The sequence below is a fragment of the Leuciscus leuciscus genome (genome assembly GCF_965113295.1).
Source record: "Leuciscus leuciscus genome assembly, chromosome: 1".
NCBI classification, from domain to species: Eukaryota; Metazoa; Chordata; class Actinopteri; order Cypriniformes; family Leuciscidae; genus Leuciscus; species Leuciscus leuciscus.
In genome coordinates this window covers 21,138,211-21,161,684 of record NC_138725.1, presented here as the reverse complement: position 1 = coordinate 21,161,684, position 23,474 = coordinate 21,138,211, and the positions used below count along the sequence as shown (strand labels likewise).

At 37.3% G+C, this 23,474-nt stretch overlaps 1 protein-coding gene across 3 annotated transcripts in view; it reads right to left on the bottom strand.

Moving 5' to 3' along the window:
• Positions 1–226: 226 nt before the first annotated feature.
• LOC309500840 (uncharacterized protein) overlaps positions 227–23,474 on the bottom strand; it is a 41,614-nt gene continuing 18,366 nt past the window's right edge. Inside the window, exons 2-4 of one of the 3 annotated variants that reach the window (XM_082172593.1) lie at positions 9,627–10,527; positions 3,669–4,926; positions 227–1,101 (exon numbers count right to left, since the gene is read on the bottom strand). In XM_082172593.1, coding sequence (XP_082028719.1) covers positions 1,032–1,101; positions 3,669–4,926; positions 9,627–9,684 — 1,386 coding nt within the window. In that variant the 5' untranslated portion in view covers positions 9,685–10,527 and the 3' untranslated portion in view covers positions 227–1,031. Of the gene's footprint in view, positions 1,102–3,121; positions 3,303–3,332; positions 4,927–9,626; positions 10,586–23,474 lie in introns of those variants that run through there. The other 2 variants (XM_082172592.1, XR_014206704.1) reach the window with 2 other exon arrangements.

The window sequence follows — 23,474 nt, the reverse complement described above, 5'->3', positions numbered from 1 at the left end:
ACCCCATTGAACACAGCTCATTTGTGGATCCATTCTGAAAATAAAATCTCAAAGTTCAAGTTCCTCCTCATTGAAACGCCTCAGAAGACTCGAAGGTGAAACTGATTGATGGAAAAGACGGCGTGAGCAGTGACGTCATCGGCCTCCAACGGTAGATGATCAAAGACGCGCCAAATACTGTTCAGAACGACAAAACACCTATAAACATCAACTTAATCAGGTAACACTTTAGAATAAGGTTCATTCGTTAATGAAGATCTACACAGGAACAAATGAGCAACACAATATTAGCAATCTAGTAACTACTATTAACTAACAATAAACTCTGATTAACAAATTAGTAAGTAATAGCACACAGATGAAAGTGGTAGTTCACTATTAACTAATCAATAACTACTATTTTTTAATGCTTCCCAGAGAACTACTGAACAAGTTTCATAATTCATGCAAAACTAATCAATAACTAATGCAGGACAAATGACTAGCACTACATTAACATTTTAACTGCTATTGTAAACGAATACACAAGGTTATTTACATTATCAATATTTAATAGCATAGCAGACTTATGATTTGAGAAAGCTTTCAGTAATTAGCCTATGCTGTCATATAGCAATAATCATATATATCTGTATGTGTGTGTGTGTGTGTGTGTGTGTGTGTGTGTGTGTGTGTGTGTGTGTGTGTGTGTGTGTGTGTGTGTGTGTGTGTGTGTGTGTGTGTGTGAGTGAGAATCTTGTGAATGATTAGAAGAATCTACACTTTAATGGCTTTTCATTAGTAACTACTGTAAGAATCATGGTAACTAACTAGTAATGACTCAAGTGTTACTGCATACTTCTAGGGGAATTACTAATTATTTGGATCCGTATTATAAAGTGAAGATCCGTCTCAATTTTATATAAAATGTCAAAAATCAAAAAAGTTCTAGAAAAAAAATCTAGTGAGCATCAGCATGTTCTTCAGCATGAAGAATGAATGAGGAATAAAGAATAAACACCAACCTCTTTGTTCTTCAGTATCATGATGTTTCATTCTGCAGGTTCTGGATCACTGGTGTTCTCTCCGTCCTCTCCTTCCAGATGCTTTCTGGTACTCAGGCTAATCACATGTAAATAAATAAATAAATACATAAATAAAGGATTAGATCACATAATCCAGATTTGCTGACAGACTGAATCTCGTCGCAGTGTGAACACTTGTAAGGTTTTTCTCCAGTGTGAATTGCCTGGTGCAGTTTTAAACTTGAATGCAATTTTTTTGTAGTTCTTATTTTTTATAAAAAAATAACTAATTGTCAACCCCTAGTTTCAGGAGTTTTTGTTCACAAAATCTTGATATTAAGTTTTAGGGTGATATAACTATATACAGACCCTTTCCAAAAAATTTTTATATCATGGAAAAGTGTATTTATTTCCATAATTCCATTCAAAACGTTAAACTTAATAGATTATAGATTCAGGGCCCACAACTTGAACGATTTCAAGTATTTAGTTGTTTATTTGTACATAATTTGGGCTTCCAGCTCATAAAACCCACGAAAACAGGATTTCAAAAAATTTGAATATTACATGAAATCACACAGTAATTACACAGTGATACCATGGTCATTGAACCAGGTTTTGGTTCTTTTGGCAGTGTGGGCAGGTGCAAATCCTGCTGGAAAATGAAGGAAGCATCTCCATAAAGCTTGTCTGCTGAAGGAAGCATGAAGATCTGAAAATGTCCTGGTAGACGGCTGCGTTGAGTGGACAGCACAGTGGACCAACACCAGCCGATGACACGGCTCCCCAAACCAACACAGACTGTGGAAACTTCACACTGGACTTCAAGCATCTTGGATTGTGTGCCTCTCCATTCTTCCTCCAGACTCTGGGACCTTGGTTTCCAAATGAGATGCAAAATTTGCTCTCATCAGAAAAGAGGACTTTGGTCCACTGTGCTTTATTAAATCCAGAGTCAACGCAGCGTCTACCAGGACATTTTCAGAGCACTTTTCATGCTTCCTTCATTTTCCAGCAGGATTTGCACCTGCCCACACTGCCAAAAGAACCAAAACCTAGAATACATTCACATATATTCAAATTTTTTGGAAAGGGTCTGTATTGCCAAGTTGACCAAAGAGGAGTTTATTTACATTCATGTTAATATTACGTTGTCAGATTTGTGACATTACTTTTTATGTAATGCTAAAACACTGCAGGTCACTTTCAGAAGTTGTAGTGAGGCTTTCTTTTCCAAAAAGAATGTGAAGCATTTATACTATATTGGCAAAAGTTTTGGGACGTCTGCCTTTACATGCACATAAATTTTAAGGATATCCCATTCTTAATCCATAGGGTTTAATATGGAGTTGGCCGGTCTTTTGCAGCTATAACAGCTTCAACTCTTCTAGGAAGGCTTTCCACAAGATTTAGAAGTGTGTTTATTGGAATTTTGGACCATTCTTCTAGAAGCGCATTAGTGAGGTAAGGCACTGATGTTGGACGAGAAGGCCTGGCTCGCAGTCTTCGCTGTAATTCATCCCAAAGGTGTTTTATCAGGTTGAGGTCAGGACTCTCTGCAGGCCAGTCCAGTTCCTCCACACCAAACTCACTCATGTATGTCTTTATAGACCTTGTTTTGAGCACTGGTGCACAGTCATGTTGGAACAGGAACATCCCCAAACTGTTCCCACAAAGCTGGGAGTATGAAATTGTCGGTAATATCTTTATATGATGAAGCATTAAGAGTTCCTTTCACTGGAACTAAGGGGCCAAGCCCAACCCCTGAAAAACAACCCCACACCATAATCCCCCCTCCACCAAACTTTACACTTGGCACAATGCAGTCAGGCAAGTACCGTTCTACTGGCAACCACCAAACCCAGACTCGTCCAACGGATATCCAGACAGAGAAGCGTGACTCGTCACTCCAGAGAACACATCTCCACTGCTCTAGAGTCCAGTGGCATCCCACACTTTTCATTGCGCTTGGTGATGTAAGGCTTGAATGCAGAGCTCGGCCATGGAAACCCAATCCATGAAGCTCTACGCACTGTTCTTGAGCCAATCTAAAGGCCACACAAAGTTTGGAGGTCTGTATTAACTTTCGTGGCCTACCACTTCATGGCTGAGTTGCTATTGTTCCCAATTGCTTCCACTTTGTTATAATACCACTAACAGTTGACCGTGGAATATTTAATAGTGAGGAAATGTCACGAATGGACTTTTTGCACAAATGGCAACCTATCACGGTACCACGCTTGAATTCACTGAGCTCCTGAGAGCGACCCGTTCTTTCACAGATGTTTGTAGAAGTGTCTGCATGCCTAGTGCTTGATTTTATACAACTGTGGCCAAGGAAGTGATTGGAACACCTGAATTCAATGATTTGGAGGGGTGTCCCAATACTTTTGGCAATATAGTGTGTATTTGTTATATCATTTTCAGCTTTTAAATATTTTTGAATATAATTTTAACTCATTTTACACACTTAAAGCAATACCGTATAGCATATTGGATATCGCATTATTTAACAAGGTATTGTATATCGCACTTTTGTTTTAATATCACACAGCCCTATGTTAGATCAACCAACAAAATGTCATGACGCTCATCCTAGCTGATAAGAAACTAACTTACACAGAACAGACTGAGTTTCTCAACACATAAAGATGAACAACTTACCGTAATCTCAGACTGCGGTGATGTGGTTTCTCCACTGCATGGATCTTCATGTGTCGCTTCAGTTGAGTCATAAAAGAAAAACTCATTCCACACTGATCACACGTGTGCGGCTTCTCTCCAGTGTGGATCCTCTCATGTGTTTTCAGATCTGCTGAGCGACTGAATCTCTTGTCACAGTGTGAACACTTGTAAGGTTTTTCTCCAGTGTGGATCCTCTCATGTATTTTTAGATATGATGACTGATTGAATCTCTTGTCACAGTGTGAACACTTGTAAGGTTTTTCTCCAGTGTGAATCATCTGGTGCAGTTTTAAACATTGTGCTGAAGTAAAAGTCTTCTCACACTCAAAGCACATGTACTCTCTCACACCAGTATGAATTCTTTGATGTAATTGTAAACTATACAGCAGCGAAAAACTCTTTCCACATTGAGAACATGAATGTGGCTTCTCCTTCGTATGAACCATCAGGTGTGCCTTCAGGTTTGATGCCCTAAGAAATGTTTTTTCACACTGATCACATGTGAACGTTTTCTCTCCAGTGTGGATCCTCATGTGAACCTTAAGGTGTCCTGATTGTGCGAAACTCTTCCCACATTGATCACATGTGTGAGGCTTCTCTCCAGTGTGGATCATCATATGTCGACTAAGATTTGGTTTTTGTGCGAAACTCTTCCCGCACTGATCACAAGTGAACGGCTTCTCTCCAGTGTGAACTCTCATGTGTTGCTCAAGACAACCTGTGCTTGTGAAACTCTTCCCACACTGAGCGCAGGGGAACGGCTGCTCTTCAGTGTGGATCCTCATGTGTAGTTTAAGAATACGTTTGTCTATGAAACTCTTCTCACACTGAGTGCAGGGGAACGGCTTCTCTCCAGTGTGGATCCTCATGTGAATCTCTAGACCATCTTTCCGTGAGTAACTCTTCCCGCACTGATCACATGAGAACGGCTTCTCTCCAGTGTGAACTCTCATGTGACGTTCAAGATTACGTTTGTTTAAGAAACTCTTTCCACACTGAGTGCAGGTGAAAGATTTCTTGGCTCTTCTTTTCTTTAAAAATGTCTTTTTAGTCTTTGAGCGACTCAAAGGTTTTCCTCCAGGTTTGACATGATGTTCCTCCTTCACTTCACTCGGTTCTTCACTCTCCTCCTTCACTTCACTCAGTTCTTCACTCTCCTCCTCCACTTCACTCAGTTCTTCACTCTCCTCCTCCACTTCACTCAGTTCTTCACTCTCCTCCTTCACTTCCATCAGGTCTGAAATGAAAGAATTTTTTTTAATTTTCAGCATATCAAAATAATTATAAGAGAGAAATATAAAGTGAAAGGACATAAAAGTCTGAATGGTATTTTCACTCATACCTTCATGAAACATACCGCTCGTAGAAAACGGCACATCATTATTTACAGCAGATTCTCACGATTAAAATATGAACAGTTTTAAAATGCCCATTAGGGGTGTCAAGGTCTGGACAAAAAAGGCTTCCTTTGTTCCAAATGCTGTAACTTTTGATTACTTTACGAAATCACCACAAAATCTGATCTGGATGCAGCTCACAAACAAAGAAATGTCCTCCCACCTCGTTTCCTTCCTGAGATATTGCATGTCAAATAAGAACAATTATATATTTTCAAGGGTCACTGCGCGAGAGAGACAGAGTGTGTCTGCACTAGGGATGTCAATTTTCACAAATTCCCATGATCGATCGTCGTTTAAATTAACGATCAATTAATCGATTAATCGTTAGCCTTAATACTGCGATATGCGTCTACTGCAGTGGCTATGACAGCATGACAGGGTCTGCAAATGCTGCTCAAAACGCTATATGTTCCTCACCAAATCAATTAGAATGGTTTTAAATATAAATAAAGGGCTAGTAGGATTGTAAAATGTTTCGATGTGATTGATAATTAAATTGATTATTTAATAATCAAATATAACTACTAATACAACGTGTCACCAACGCCGCCTCATATGCGCTTAGAATGTGTGACTGTTGTGGACGCGCTCTTCCTGGAACAACTGCACGCGCTGAATGAATCTGCTACCGTTAAACTGGAGCACTTTGCTAGCACGTTATTTATCTAAAAGAAACGCGTCCTATATGAGATTAATCAGGTATATTCAAAATAAACATAATATTACAAATTATATCTGCACAAAATGACGCAAATTCATGCACAAATGAACTTGAACTAAGTTACGTGCCATTCATTCAGAAGAACTAATCATGTTGTGGACGCGCTCTTCCTGGAGCAACGCGACACGGCAACTAAACCCAAATAATTCACAATGTTTATTACAATATTGTTCTCTTTATAATGTTATGTAATATTACAGTCCCAATAGTCATTATTAGTCGTGCACTGCCGTTTGAGCTGCGCGCGCTGAAGCTGACGCTTTACTACAGAGTTAATTCTTAACCAAATGCATCCAATATGAGATAAATCAGATATAGATAGGCCTACAGAAAATAAACAGTATTACAACTTACATTTGCACAAAACAAAAGGCTGCGAATGCACACGCAAACTTATAGTCATGATGAAGATGTAAAATGGTCCCAAACATAACTCCGGCGCGCTCGCTTTACATGTTTTGTGTAATTCGCGCATGAAGACCTGCTTAATCGATGATCGATAAGTTGTATCGATTAAATGTATTATCGACAATTAATCGATCGTCGATTAATCGTTGACATCCCTAGTCTGCACATTAGTAAATTGGTGCATAATAATATATAATTACTATATAAGAGGCATGGAAGTTCGGTAAATGGACAACAATATAAATAAAACCAACAATTAAATTATTACCAATGAATTAGCAGACTTTGATTGAATCAGATAGACAGAAGATGAAAACACTTTCTTGTCTGTCCCACGACAAGGGGGATATTTTTTCCACAATTTGCAGCACTGAATTAATCATTCTTTACTCAGAGAATCTTAACTATATGCTTGGACAGGACGAGCTGCAAAATACCTTACACACCATAGGAGGTGGTCAATCCATTGTATGTGTTTTCCATTGTACAAATTTTGCTCAAGTTAAATTGCTTACAACTTTGTTTGACATTGTAACAACAATGGCATCTGCTTTTCGCATTAAGTGGATCATGTGATGGCAAAACACATCGTCTTTGTCCTTGCTGGTTAATAATTGCCCCACGAGGACCCATTTACCAGCGCCCATGTGACTCGTATCCCCCAACTTTACGGCCTCATGGCATTCCGCACACACACACAAACACCCTTTTGTGTATAACTGAGAATAAGAGAAATATCTGTTATTTTCCTTTATAATGTGTGTACCTTCCTATATGCACGTGTGATAGAGGTTTGGTTTGCTAGAGTATAGTTTTGAATTCTAAATGTTCATTGAAGGGAATTCCTCAGTCGTGTCTTGTTGTAACCCTAACTCAGACCATAAAACTTTACGACCCAAGCCTCAAAGGCATTCCAGAACACACACACACACACACACTCTGGAACTTTGGAAACAGATATTCTTCCACATAACAAGCCACTAAATGTTTGATACGTATTCCTATGTTTCTCAAAGTGTCGTCACTTGCCATAACGGAAACACTGACAACTTTATTGTGCGTTTAATCAAACTTTATTTGTGTGTAATGATGCATATGAACGTATCTCTGTGTTGCTATCTTTGTCACTATTCGTTTTTGGTGTTGTTTTAATCCCCGTCGCAAGACGAAGGAGATTTTTGATAAGGGACTGTGATAAACGTTATTGTTCCATGCGTTTTTAATTCCCCGAGCATAATACCATATTTTGCCCCCTCGTGATTCCACACGTGGGGTCGGGCTGCATTAACACACAGAATTCTTCCCGCCTCAGATAAAAAGACAATCTGATTCGCTGAGCCTCGGGAAGGGGGCGTAAACAGATGTCTGATAAAACGGCAGAAGCCCCCTCATATCGCTCTCTTCTCTTCCTCCGCTCTTATCGCTTCCAACTCAACTTCCTCTCTTCGGACCTTCTTCTCCCCGGCGCAGCGCTTCTCCAAGGAACATCTGAAGGAGGCCCTGGCCTTCTCCATCGAACGAACCCATGTTCGAGTCGTAACAGCCGGTCTTTGCAACTAAGATTTCCAGCCTCTCCCATCCCGGGAGACGAATCCGAACTTTTCCGGTAACGTTAAATTCAAGTGAGCCTTTACATCGTTTTTCGAAACGACCCAGAAGAAGAAGCTAGACGCAAACCAGCCGGACACGCGCATGCGCGCGCCCCCTTTTCAGCATCACACTGAAAGAGTACCATATCTCGCAAGTATCTTTCTCTCTAACAGCTGATTCCTGGTGTTTAGCTTGTAGGTCTGCGAATTAAGTTACCCTCTATCTCTTAACTCTTTATTTCTTTCTTTCTTTCTTTCTTTCATGTCATTCATTCCGATCACGTCATGCTATGTTTTATGTTTTTGTTCGGTTAAATGTTTGTCTGTTTTATCGTTTGCATTTTACGTACGTTTATATTTGTAGCTTATAATCTCTAGCGTGTGCCATTTTATTAATAAACCCATTTATACTTTTAACTGTCTCTGTGTTTGAAAACCCACTTTTTATAAAGTCAATGAAACAAAAGATCTATAAAGCTACAGGCTCTATATTATAAAACTACTTTGAATAGTTTTAAATTATAAACCCAAAGAGGTTTTGTCTTCGTGGCCAGAAGACAAACTTTCTTGGAGTTTTGTAAACAGGAATACTTCTTCTTAACTGTAATGATCAGACAGTACAGAACGAGGCATTTCCTATAATTGATAAAGTAAATGCATATGCGATTTATGAATTATGACCATGCGTTATAAATATTAATATTGCCAAAATTCCCTATATTCTTGAGCTAATTCGCATTAACCCAGAGGCATTTACGTTACAACATTTTGGAAAATTCATACAGTTTACTGTTTTTTAATTGTAATTGTATCAAAGCTGAATTTCCAGCATCATTACTCCAGTATTCAGTGTCACATGATCCTTCAGAAATCATTATAATTTGATGATTTGACGCTCAAGAAACATTCATTATTATTATCAATGTTGAAAACAGTTTTTTACATTTTTATTTCATGATGCAAACAGTTCTTTGATGAATATAAAGTTCAAAAGAACAGCATTTATCTGAAATCTAAAGCTTTTGTAACATTAAACACTACCTTTCAAAAGTTTGGGGTCAGAATTTTAAGACTGGAGTAATGATGCTGAAAATTCAGCTTTGATCACAGGAATAAATTACAGCTTAAAATATATTAAAATAGAAAGTCATTTTAAATTGTCATAATATTTCACAATATTACTGTTTTTTTATTGTTTTATCATCAAATAAATGCAGCCTTGGTGAGCAGAAGAGACTTCTTTTGAAAATATAAAAAATCTTACCGATCTCAAAACTTTTGACCAGTAGTGTATGTATGTATGTATATATGTATGTATATATATATATATATATATATATATATATATATATATATATATATATATATATATATATATATATATATATATATATATATATATATATATATATATATATGTATGAAATTTTCTTCTAGAATATTTTTTATCAAGCTTGTATATTTAGGTTAAGTGGTTTCACTTAAATGGCAATACTTAAATATACAAGCTTGATAAAAATGATCATTCTAGAAGAAAATTTCAGATGGCACTTAGAGGCTTTTGCATCTGAACTCTTCATACACACACACACACACACACACATTTTTTATATATATATAATATTTAGTTTGACCTGATGTTGACAATCAATATGAAAATTTCTCAAACTTTGCTTTAATGACCATTTTTGAAAACCATAAATGAAACCGCTTGTACCATTTCATAGTTTAACTGTTTATCTAAAAGTGATGAAGTGCTTGAATGTTTCTAACATGAATGTTCTTCAGCATCATGAATGAATGAAGAATAAACACCAACCTCTTTGTTCTTCAGGATCTTCAGTGTGTTTCATTCTGCAGGGTTCTGGATCACTCATGTTCTCACTGTCCTCTTTAATAAACTCAGTCTTTGCAGATTTCAGCTCTTCCTGATGCTCTGATGCTCGTCTTCTCTTACAGCTGATGGGAATTTACAGCATTTATTGGAGAATTACTGTGGGAGGAGTTTAAGTGATGAATTACAGTGGGAGGAGTTTAAGTGATGATGAATTATAGTGGGAGGAGCTTCACTGATGTTGAATTACAGTGGGAGGAGCTGATCTGCCAAATTCAAAAATATATCAGTTACTGAGTTTGATTTATGCTCATGGACAACAGGATATAAATAGTGTAAAATCATCCATGTATAAACAATGGTAAGAATTTGATCTTCAACAAATCCCCTCAGTCTGTTGACACCAGTGAAAAGAGCTTTAAGTGTCAATTTAAAGGAGATCTGAAGACATCAGCATAATAAATGAGGTGAAAACAGGAACTATTGTCATGAAATAAAGAGTGTTTTCAGCAGATCTGTTAATATTGATGAGCCTCAGACTATCAACACTCATTCAACAAGCCATTCAGGATCATCAGCAGATCATCTCACTTTATTCTGAGTGTTTGCTGTTAGAAACACATTATTTGAGTCAGGATAGATGATAAAAGCCTGTAAAACAACTCTATTGAAAGACGATACAATATGACATGTATAAAACATTACTAATACAAAACAAACACCGCTGACACTCAGGTAAATAACTATACCCTACTAAACCATAAAATGTCCTTTTGAATCTAAATATAGTTCCACATTTTAATAACTACATTCACTGCAATAATGTAATTAGATCATTAACATGTTACAGTTTTGTATGTGCAGAAACTGACAATGATCATAAAACCTTTATTAAAATATAGAGCACCACAAAACAATAGTCTAGTTTACCATGTCAAACTGTACTCACACACACATATATACGTATATATACATACATATATATATATATATATATATATATATATATAGGGCTGGGCGATTTAAATCGCGATATTGTTATGCGCATCTCGTCAGTAAAGCCGGTTCCTTGATTAGTAGTAAATCGCCATCACCTGCTTTCAGATGGAGCAGAATTTACTACAAACAGCCGTAGTTAACTGACAAGCTGAGCCATATCGCATTAATATCGCGGACGTATCGCCAGCGATAATTAATGCGATATGGCTCAGCTTGTCAGTTAACTACGGCTCTTTGTACACAGCAAAAACTCCAGTGTTAAATTAACACTCCTGGGAGTGTATGAGTCCACACTCAAGAGTGTTTAAGTTAATGAGATAATTAAGTGATTAGTTTAGTGATGATTGAACATTATTGAAGACACCTGATGTTAACAAGCAGAATCACTGAAGGAGAAAATCTCAAATTGTAAGCCACCGTTATGACGATCAATGGTTGCTTTAGTTGGACTCTTGACCCATATGTTATTAACTTTAGATTTTGTTTGGCTGCTGTATCTGAGTTATAACTGTCAGTTGAACAAAGAAAAAAAAGTGATCTGATGGTGTTGGTTATATTATGACAATCATCATTTGAACTTGATCACTGAACTCATTAAAATCCTTCTTTCTGACTTCGATTTATGTTGTTGGTTACAGCATAACTGTGAATCTGCATAAATGCCCAGAATTTTTAATATAATATAAAGGATTTCTTAAAAGTTGTTTAAAAAAAATCATTCTTTTAGGCACACACAGATGTCAAGATTCAGTATATGCATCTCAACAATGGTGAGGAGCAGAATATTCAATTAGGAAAAGTAAATTACATAGACAATTCAGATCATAATTTATTCATACCGCAATGCATGATGGGAGCCATTAATGAGTTGTGATTGGTGGCAGCCACTGCAACATGCTTTATTATTGTCACCATTGTTGAGATTCACAGGCTGATTATTGATGTCTGTGTTTTAAATTAATTTATTTGAATGTCTTTTGATCAGAACAATGTTCATTAAATATTTTGAATTATAAGTAAAGTACTGATAATCATAGTCTGAAGAATCACAAAGCTGCTGCTAACAAGTTAAACCAAACTATCTCAATAAGTTTCCTTTTTCAGATCACAGCATGATTATGTCAAAACATAACCAACACTATAAGATAACATTTTACTTATATCAATAACAGCAGACAAACAATAGTAAATATTAAAGTAAACATATAATGGTCTAGAGCCCAACTAAAGCAAACACCCATCGCCTTAATGGTAACTTACAATTTGTGATTTTCTCCTTCAGTGATTCTGCTTGTTAACATCAGGTGTCTTCAATAATGCTCAATCATCACTAAATTAATCACTTAATTATCTCATCAGCCCTAAATGCCGCTCCATCTGAAAGCAGGTGATGGTGATTTACTACTAATCAAGGAACCGGCTTTACTGACGAGAGATGCGCATAACAATATCGCGATTTAAATCGCCCAGCCCATATATATATTTTATTATTATTATTATTACTACTACATGTATAGATTTAAATTGTCTCACGTGGCTCCCTATAGGCTCAATGTAAAGTATTTAGCGGTATCTTTTCCAGTCTGTTTTAACAATTCAACATAAAGAAATAACGTTACCTAATTTATTCCAAAGATGTTAAGAGTAAATAAAACGGCAGCAGCAACACTTGATATCGAGTCCCATTCCCCTCACAGATCTCAAACTTTAACTTTTGTCTTGACATTCGGTAACAGTTCTCGCACAAACATCGAGACAATCACACAAACGAACACAAAATCGCTCAGGTCTGAATGAACTCCACATATTCTCCTCATGCTCGCTGCTGCTGCACTAAATGTTTATTTCAGTAGGAAGACGCCAGAAAAGACGCACAAGTATCGCTGTGATCGATGAAATCAATACAGAAATGAGCCTGTCGCTTAATCAAACTGTAAGTGTGTTTGATGGTTGTGTAAATATGAGAAATACCGTAAACTGCTTTCCTCACTTCAGAAGACTCGACGCTGACTTGTGTGTGTGTGTGTGTCATAGACAGTATAAGAAGTGGACAGAGTCATCTCATTGGAACTCAATTGAGACAAGTGAAGCCCGTTTTCAGCGATTTCTTAGGACTTCCGTTCCTGACGCGCAGACTCAAACCGAGCTTGACGACGTAGATGTGACGTGAGCAACCCGTCTGTCCTCTAGTAGCTGTGCCGAGAGAAATCTGAATCATTCCCTTCCGAATCTTGCAGAGACGGAGAGTGTGAGTAGGAGCTGTCCATGAGCTACGAGCAGGAGAAACTTTTGCTAGGTATTCTGATTAATTATTTTGTAATTTTGCCTCCACGTCCCCCCGATTGCCCGCGAGCTTCTCCTCCTGTCCATACGGTAATCTCTCTACTGTGCGACAGAGAGTCGTGTGGTTATGACGCAATCGTTAGCCTACTTTTACAAAAACTGCTTCTACGGGGCCATAACGTAAGATACAAGGTAATGGAGCCTTTTATACATTGTCGTGTTTCTTTAGAAATAAATAATGGACAAATGGAGTCTTCAAACGCCTCAGATGTAAAGTTATTCACTGTCAAAGTAACGCCAAAATGAATGGGAGTCAATGGGATGCTAACAGCAGGTGAAGTTCTGCTACAAGATGGTGGCACGCGGCCGGCTTCAACTTCCGGTCGACTTCCTTCCCGCTTGGTGTGTGTGTGTGTGTGTGTGTCAATCCGGAGGGCGGCGCATTTGAAGTGCGATTGCGTCACAGCGGCGCGACGAAGGATGTCCCAATTCAAAAGCTTTTTACTTTTTTTTTCTTGTCCTCTGGCACTGTTCTTATTTTTTTTTACTTTATTATTTTTTATTTGTTTACTTTAAGTGATTATGTCTCATTGTATTGTTCTTGTTCATGGCATTAATAAAATGTTTTTTTTTTCTTTTTTTTTTCTGTTAACAAAAAAGATGAGTAGGCTATGTTACAAATACTACAGTATACAAGAAAACACAACACATGTAACACTAGGGGGATTAATGTAGAACATAAGACATTGACACATTTACAAATTTGAACTGCTTTTTTCTTCATAGAAAATCAGATTGATCAATATAAAGTCAATTACTTTCTTAAATGATGTAAAACATGTTATATACAATGTATTATATAAACCTGGCTGTGCTTATCTCTGTAGTTCTCCAAAAGACCAAAAAATAGACGTTTCCAAAACAACAGAACAAAGATGAGCCTTTAGTTGGACTCTTTGAAGCTTGCATGGCCATAAAGTTCTTAGCTGGGGTTTTTTCGTTGGTTAGCGTAGACTGGCTGGAGCCCACTCTATTTAGGGCCCTAGATTAGACTTTGATTTGGGGTCTGGAGTGTTGAGTTCTGTGTGGAATTATGTTTGAATGAATCACCTGGAAGATTCATTTGTGTTTAGTTCGCCCTCAAATCCTACATATTGCATCAAAACATTTGTATTTTCCCCTGTAACAGAAATCTTATAATGTGCCAAAAACTCACTGTGAGTGCAAAGAAAACCATTTAAATTAATATAAATAACTGATCTACCAGTATGATGCCACTGGCAAAACAATATTTAAAAAAAAAAAAAAAAAAATTATTTATTTTATTTATAACATACCCTTGTTGTTCCATATACTTATGCGGTAAAAATTAAGCTTGAAAATTAAGGACCATGATAAAAATGCCTGGCGATGAAATTCAGATCATTTCACTGGTATTTTGTCAATTACAAACAAGAAGAAAATGTATATTACCAACTTTAGAAAGCATATGGGAAGGGATAAAGGTCCAAATGGAGTAAGGATTTCTAACAATCTGACTAAGCCAATTTACTTAAAATGTATTATTTAAAATTCACAATTTTCATAGGAATTCACATGATTTCATCATGTACTGTATTTTGTTTTCATATAAAGTCAAATAGTACTTTATCAATCTCTTTACAAATGTTTCTATCCAGATGCAAAGCCATTGCTGTATAAGTCAGTCTAGAAATATCCTCAGCGTTTGTAATTAGATCTCTGTCCCTTAAAGAAAGATCTCCCAAAAGCCATTGATTTAATTTCCTTTTCACCTTTTCAACAATTGGGATGAAATTTAGTAAACACCTTTTGTGCTGATCTTTAGTAATGACTATTCCCAAATACTGAACCTCATTTTTTCAAGGGAATACCATAATACTCCACATAGCAAGCAGTCTTGTCCCGAATGTGTCCTCGATCTGGCACTGCTGGCCTCCTGTGGGCAATGGCATGTCTCCTGTCAGCCGGAGCCAGGCCGTGTGTGGCAATAATGGCACAGCATGATCACGGCAAAACACATGAGGGTTGAATGTTGGTGGGAGGAGTGTGATCCAGATCAATCCAGTGATCATCTGATCCAAATCAGGAGTGTGACTTTGGGTCATATAAATGCACTTTCCCACATATGAAATGTGATCTGGCCCAGCTCTGTTCCACAGAACCCCTTTTCCCTCGGCCCACATAACAAAAAGAATGACGGCCCTGTAGTGGCCCAGATCTGGATCAAAGACAAGGGCCACACAATGACCATTACTGGCCCAAGTCTCGGCCAATTAATAACCCACAACTGGCCCTGCACTGGGACAAAATAGGAATCAAATCCGTTTAATCTACTTGGGAAAACAATTTCAGAGCAAGTCAGAGTAAAGTCAAATGTAACAATTTATTATGTCAGGTAAATGTATCATGCCAATTTCATGATCAGTTCAAGGATAATAAATACAACAACAACAGATAAAATTTGCTATGTGGGAAGAAGCTTCAGAACATTCCTTGATGGCCATAAGCTCACATTTAGCAAAATGTATAGGCCTATACCAGATGCCCTTGAACATATCCAGATTAATTCAGTAGCCACAGAAATCTGGTTTTGTTTTTTACTGAGATTCTTAGAGTATCTTATAATTCTGGTATTGTTCCTGCCTTATGGAGAACTTCTGCAATAGTTCCAGTGGCAAAAGTTTCAAGGCTTTTAGGATAACATGATTTTCGACCAATAGCACTAACATCTCTAGTGATGAAAAGTTGAGCGTTTAGTAAAGAAGTACATCTCACACTGTAGATCCTCTGCAATTTGCATATCAGTCCTCTAGGGGAATAGAGGATGCCATTTTAACTGTATTACATCTGCTGTTTTCACATTTAGAGAAACCAAAGACTCATGTTAAAATCCTATTTGTGGATTTTTCATCAGCTTTTAACTCAATTTTCCCAAGTACGTTAGTAGATACCCTGGCAAAAGAATTCTCACCAGACACTAATGTAAAAAAATAAAAATAAAACGTGATGTCATCATTCAGCTCAGTTCAGTTCTCATATAATGGTGTCGATGCAGACAGATCAATAATATTGTTGAATATTAAATTAAATGTCCCCAACTAAGCAAGCCAAAAGATAAAGGCAAAAAAGGCGACAGTGGCAAGGAACCAAAACTCCATCAGTGACAGATATGGAGAAAAAAACCTTGGGAGAACCCAGACTCAGTCACTCAGTTCTCCTCTGGCCAACGAGAGAACAGTGTATGATTATGATCCAGGCAGCATTACAGGTCAGAAGTCAGATTCACTGTAAAAAAAAAAAAAAAAAAAAGTTGGGTCAACTTAAAAAAATAAGGCAACTTATCGCAAGCTCTTTTTTGAGTAAACTCCACAAACAGGGACTGAAGTCCACGCAACTCAAAAGATTACGTTAAAATCATAAGTTGCTTCAACATAAATAGTCATGTTTAGCTAATGAATAACAGAACAAAGTATTTTTAGTTGGCTGAACACAAATGGGCCTATTATCTTATAGGCCTATATTGATTTATTATATATTATTTAAATAGTTTAATTAAATAAGAGACAGACCATAACACGAGTCAGATAACTTTTATTTTATTTATTTAAACAGTTTGTGTCCGATGCACAACAATGACATTATCGTAGCAAGTCTTGAATTTGTTAACTCAATGCATGGTACTTACCAATGCATGTTAAAGAACATTAGCCTGAAGGTTCAGTTAACCCAAAAATGAAAAGTCAGTCATCATTGATTTACCCTTAAATTGAAATTGAAATTAAAAAGAAGATATTCTGAAGAATACTGGTGCCTAAACAGTTGACGGTAGCCTTAAAATACTGCGGCAGTCAATGGCTACTATCAAATATTTGGTAGTAACATTCTTCACAATATCATCTTTTGTGTTCAGCAGAAGAAATAAACTCATTCATGTTTCGAACAACATGAGGGTGAGTAAATGATGACATAATTTTCATCTTTGGATGAACTATCCCTTTAAAGCTAAGGTTGAAACCAATTAATACTTAACATTAAATTAATACATTGACAGAGCAGTATTGTTTTTTTGTTTGTTTTTTAGTCGTTAACTATGTAACGTAAAAGACTCTGGGTAAATGTGAATTAGCTCAAGGATATAGGGAATTTTGGAAATATTAATAATTATAACTCATGGTCATAATAATTCAGAAATCGCATGTACATTTATTTTATCAATTGTCGAGATTACCTTGTTCTGTAACTGGTTTGGTCATCAGTCATTCGTCCAGCGAATTATCACAGTTAAGAAGGGGGTATCCCTTTACAAACTCCAAGAAAGTTTTATCTTCTGGCCACGAACATCAAACTTTCTGAGTTTATGAATTAAGAACTACTAAATGTAGTCTACAATATCGAGCTTTGTAGCTTAGATCTTTTAGTTTCATTGACTTATAAGGTGGGTTTTCAAACACAGAGACAATTAAAAGTATAAATGGGTTTATTAATAAAATGGCACACACTAGAGATTATATAAGCTACAGATATAAACGTACGTAAAAATGCAAACAATAAACAAACAAACATTTAACCGAACCAAAACATAAAACATAGCGTGATCAGAATGAAATGAAATGAAAGAAAGAAAGATATAGAGAGAAGGGAAAAGCTAGTAATTATTACATACAGAAACCTAAGTTCACGAGACACCTGGAACAGCTTTTATAGGAATCAATATAGCCTACTTGCAAGATTCTGTGCTCTTTCGGGTGAGGCTGAGGCTGAGGCAGGAAGCGAGGATGGTGTCCTGTTTCTGCTGCGTCTTCCGGTGTCGCGGGAAGCTTAAAAAGGCTCACTGAATGTAACGTTACCGAGAAAGTTCAGATTCATCTCCCGGGCAGGGAGAGGTTGCAAATCTTGGTTGCAAAGGACGCAGCTACGACTCGAACATGTGTTCGTTCGATAGAGAAGGCCAGGGCCTCCTTCAGATGTTCCTTGGAGAAGCGCTGCACCGGGGAGAAGAGGAGGAAGGGTGAGAGATCAGGGACGAGAGTTGAGAGAGAGCGTGTAACAGGCGAGTCCCGTCTTTTGAGGGAATCCCGTGGGAATCCCTTTTGCGTGAAGGGCAAATCATCTGTCGAGATTTTTCGAGCGGGAAGATTCCTTTGTCCGGTTAGACACGCCCACTCGAATGAGTCATGATTGACTTTAACTTAAGAGGATTTTCTCCAGACATATGAACTGTATAAAACAATGCGCATCACTGCATTCTGCTATCGGAATTCAACTCCGTTAGCTGGAGAGGATTACAGTGTAAGAAAAAATGAAGTGGACGTCGAAGATCTCAAAAAATGAAGTTTATTACAGCATAGTAGTGGCAAGGTACACGAAGCACCTTGGGTTCACCGGCGTCAGAATGAACCCCGAGCATACCCCATCCTAAACCTTTTATCCTGGTCTTAATGTAAATGAAGTTGCTCTTCTTGCAACAGCTGTGGTCTGTATGTTAATGAAATTGAGACACCCCATGGTCCCTAGTGTCCCACAGAAGGTTCTCTGTTATTCTTTCAAATAAGAACAGCCAAAGGTTAAAGTGATAAGATTGTTTGAAGTCCCTTTAATCAAGATGGTTCTCGATTGCCCTCAGTCACTCCCAAGCTATAGGTGACACCTGTACCTCTGTGATACTATTTTCATATTACTGAGATTGGATGTAATCGTCTCTATATGATAATTAAGCTCTTTTAAGTGAAGGAACATTTTGATATATATATATTGGAGTTGAAGTGGTTTGGAACAGACCATAATTTCTTATAGACCCCCATTTGATGCTCTTGGCCCAAAGTAGCATCACAACCACTCCCTTTTCATAGATAACACCTCCCGAAACCTGGTGGGCAGGTGCCCCAGTGGCGGTGTAGCCCGTGTCTTAGGTCGTTCCCATCTATGGCCATCAGAGAATCTTACCCGTCATAGGGTCAAACACCTCCTGCACACTGAGTTATGGCTCTACTTCACTTGAGCAGAATTATCATATTTTGTGTTTAAGAAAGAAAATCTTTTTTTTTTCTTTTTTTTTTTTTTAAGAGGTAATCAAAAACCATCATATCCAATTGGAACATTCAATATTGATCATAGAATTATCTTCAATCTTACGTCTCAACATGGAACAAAATAACATTATGCATTGGCAAATAATAAGAAATATACATACAGCCATTTTAAATGTGACATTCCAAATTGAACCAGAATAGGGCATATCTCAAAGTGTCCATCAAGCATTTGTTTTCTTTCTTCAAGGCCTTGTTGGGCTCTCACAATGTCTCAATCTTTCCTTTGCCTCAGTGATATTAGCATATTGTTTAGTTTTGATAACTCAAACTATCAACAATCAACAGACAATAAAATGTGCGTGTGTGTACTGTGCATGTGTGTGTTTGTGTCCATTTTCTCCATGTGGACATCCTTTATCCACTTGTTTTCCCTCTGTGGAAAGACTGTTGTCCATAGTCTCAGAAATGGTTTGTTTCTGAAATCTCCTTTTCTTTCTCTTCTCATTGTCCATTCTTTTCCACTTGGACCATAAGTCCTTCTAGAAGAAGCAGTCACTGGTGTTGTTCGAGTCTGTGCCTCTTCATCAGTTCCATCCATCCCATGGTGGGTTTCAGGGTTTTTAGGTATTTTAGGCCTGCAGTTCATGATCTTGCAGGTCTGGAAATCTCTGTATTCTGTCATTTTTCATGAGAAAATCCCCTGGCTCCACTGGTTCTACAGTACTTCCTTCTCGTCCTTCAAACAACCATGTCATGTTTCTACATGAGGTTACTCCTTTCAGGCAAACATCTTTATGCTTATATCTGAAATGATAATCAAAAAGAAGTTGCCCCCCCTTTTCCCCACAATCATCTTTTCACATTCAAAACATTAAAGTCAAAGGTTTAATCAAATAAACATCAAACATTATTAATGTCATAAAATTACACTTTACAAATCAAAAATCATAAAGAATCACATGAAAGAATCAAAGAATCATAAAGAATCACCCCCCTTTTGATAGTAAACCTTTCTCTACAATGTGTTACTATCAAAAACTTATTCTAATTTGCATCAGCATTTGCTTGTGACTGAGCTACAGTCATGTTGCTGGTGCAGTGATATATTTGACAAGGTGTGAATGACTTCTTTATTTCCTTTCAACAGTGCCAACTTGGTTTCTAAATTGCCTATTTTCTTAAGCAAACAACGATAGTCCATCTTTCTTTTGTGTGAAAATTGACACTGTCTTGCCTTGTGCCCCATCATTCCACAATCAAAACAAACAACCTCCTTATCTTCCTTTCTTATCTCTAAACAGTGCCTTGCAATGTGACCATCCTTTCCACAAGCAAAACAAACAACTTCCTGATCTTCCTTTCTTTTCTCCAAACAATGCCTTGCAATGTGACCATCCTTTCCACATGCATGACAGACAAAGTTTTGAAGAGGTCTCTCACTGTCTTGACAATGTCTAGCAATGTGACCAGCTTTTCCACATGCATAGCAAAGAATAACACCTTCTGAATTTATTCTTGCAAATCTCCTTGGTCCCTGATAGAAACCATTAGGCAATGTAATAGAACATTCTCTCTTGCCAAAGGCAGCAACTGGATGTCTAGATTTGGCAGCTTTCATTTGACTATTTGCATGAACATTATTGTTGTAAAACTGTGTCATTTTAGCAATAATGTCATTATATTCAGATAGTGGTGTCACATGCATTGTCACAGCAGACCGGGTGAGTTTGTCACATTTGTTAATCAAGGCAGACTTGAAAGTGACATCATTCTTAGTAATGTCCGGATTGCCACTGAAAGTTTTAAACATCTCCAATAATCGTTCTGAAAATGCTGCTGGATGTTCCCCTTTCCTCATGTGCATCTCAGATATTTTATCCCAATTAACTGACATCACACCTAAGACTTCAAGCAGTGCCTTTTTCCTCTCTGACTTATTAGCATTTCTGTCCTTTACTTTCTTAGTTAAGGCTCCAGACAAAGTGTCAGGCAGGCACATTCTTAACAAAACGCATGCATCACCATCTGTTAAATTGTAAACTTCAGCATATTCCTCCAAGTTTTTTAGAAAATCTAATGGATCTTGTTTGGCAGGATCAAATTTCCCAATATTCTTGATCACAGCATCTAGTTCAGTTGGATTAAATCCTCGGACTATGGTAGTGGTCATTGGTTCCTCCCTTCCTTCTCTAGCAGGCGTAGTCGTAGTAGCATGGACTGGTGCTATCGGAAATCTAACTCTACAGTCAGAGTATTGGCTACTGAATGACTGATAATCTTTTTCCAAACCCTCAGTCCTGTCTTCCTGTAAATCTGGCATCTCTGGAACTGGGTTACACAACGTGACACCTAACAATGTCTTACCAGGGTTTTTCTCAGTTGTGCCATTCTTTATCATAAACTGACAAGTCGCCTTCGCTTCCTCCAAATTTTTAGACAATGTTTCCACTGATGATTTAAGCATACTATTGTTAGTTCTAAGAAGTGAAATCTCATTCTGCATCTTGATCTTTTCTTTCCATATCATTTCACTAGCAAGGTAATTTTTTGTAGAAATTACCCCAACACTGAGTCGCTCATTTTCAGCCTCTAACTCATCTACTCTCCTCCTAGTTACTTTGTATGAAGCAAAAAGTGCTTGAAGCGCATTAGCAATTTTCCCATTTTTGTTCTTAGGCATTTTGGGATCATTTTCAAATTTAGAGATAGCCCACTTGTACGGTTTATCAACAATATTCTCTATTCCGTCAAACATTCCCTGAGAACCGTGTTTAGCGATGTATTTAACAATAATTTCTTCCATTTTCAAAAGTCTTATCAAGCTTTAAAATATCTCGTGATCTAATAGTTATTCACAAAGTCTGATTTAAATGACTACACGTTATCTAGTTCCTTTAAGATATCCGTTAGTCTAATTATTCACAGCTCCAGTACTTCGGACACAAATGATCAAAATAGCCACACTACCTGAGGCTTCTAAACTTAACCACAGCCACAATCCATTGGTCCTTAAATTTCGTTACACAAAACAGTTAAGAAATGCAACACTGTCACAGTACGTCGGACAAAACCACACAATGTCTGGTTTTATGTTATATTCTTAAAACAACTTGGCCACAGTACGTCAGGCTTAAACAATATCAAAAAAAATTAACACTGTCACAGTACGTCGGACACAACCACACTACGTCGGGTTTTTATGTTATTTTCTTAAAACAGCTTGCTTATCAGTACTTCGGGTTCAAACTATATTTATGAATTTTAAAACAATGCCACAGTACGTCGGGCAAAACCACACTGCTTCGGGTTCTTTGTTTTAAACTTCACAAAGTCACGGCACATCAGACTCACTAGTCTAGCCTATGCTATAACACACAATAGTTGTGAAATAATTCTGTGACCACACTGCGTCGGGTCTATTCAATTACTTTAGAATTTCCTCAGAATTATTACAACTTCACAATCGGTTTCAAGTAGGCTAGAAACATACACATTTGTTTCAGTTACTTTAGAAACAACCAATCTGAAATAACTCTGTCACCACACTACTTCGGGTTTATTCAAATACTTTAGAATCTTAACAGAATTATAAGAGACCAACACCAAATTTCAGTTACTTTAGAAACTTTACACTTAAGCACTTTGTTTCAATTACTTTAGAAACAACAATTCCAATACAAGTCTGTCACCACACTGCTTCGGGCTTATTCAGTTACGTTACAATCTTTAACAAAATTGTACGGAATAGGCTTAAAACTCCTCCTGCTAATACTGAATAAACCAAATTCGATCTCTTCTGTCCTTAATTTTTCTTTTCTAGATTTTTTTTAAACCGAGGAATTCCTTGACAAAAACAGCATAAATGAAAGAAAACAGCTTTTTCTTACCTTTTCCCTTTTTTGTTGGAAATCCGTCGACTCCTGGCTGGCTCGCCAATGTAAGAAAAAATGAAGTGGACGTCGAAGATCTCAAAAAATGAAGTTTATTACAGCATAGTAGTGGCAAGGTACACGAAGCACCTTGGGTTCACCGGCGTCAGAATGAACCCCGAGCATACCCCATCCTAAACCTTTTATCCTGGTCTTAATGTAAATGAAGTTGCTCTTCTTGCAACAGCTGTGGTCTGTATGTTAATGAAATTGAGACACCCCATGGTCCCTAGTGTCCCACAGAAGGTTCTCTGTTATTCTTTCAAATAAGAACAGCCAAAGGTTAAAGTGATAAGATTGTTTGAAGTCCCTTTAATCAAGATGGTTCTCGATTGCCCTCAGTCACTCCCAAGCTATAGGTGACACCTGTACCTCTGTGATACTATTTTCATATTACTGAGATTGGATGTAATCGTCTCTATATGATAATTAAGCTCTTTTAAGTGAAGGAACATTTTGATATATATATATTGGAGTTGAAGTGGTTTGGAACAGACCATAATTTCTTATAACAGAGATATCACAAATAGAATATAGACGTTGTTGCAATTCAAAGATACATTATTATGCAT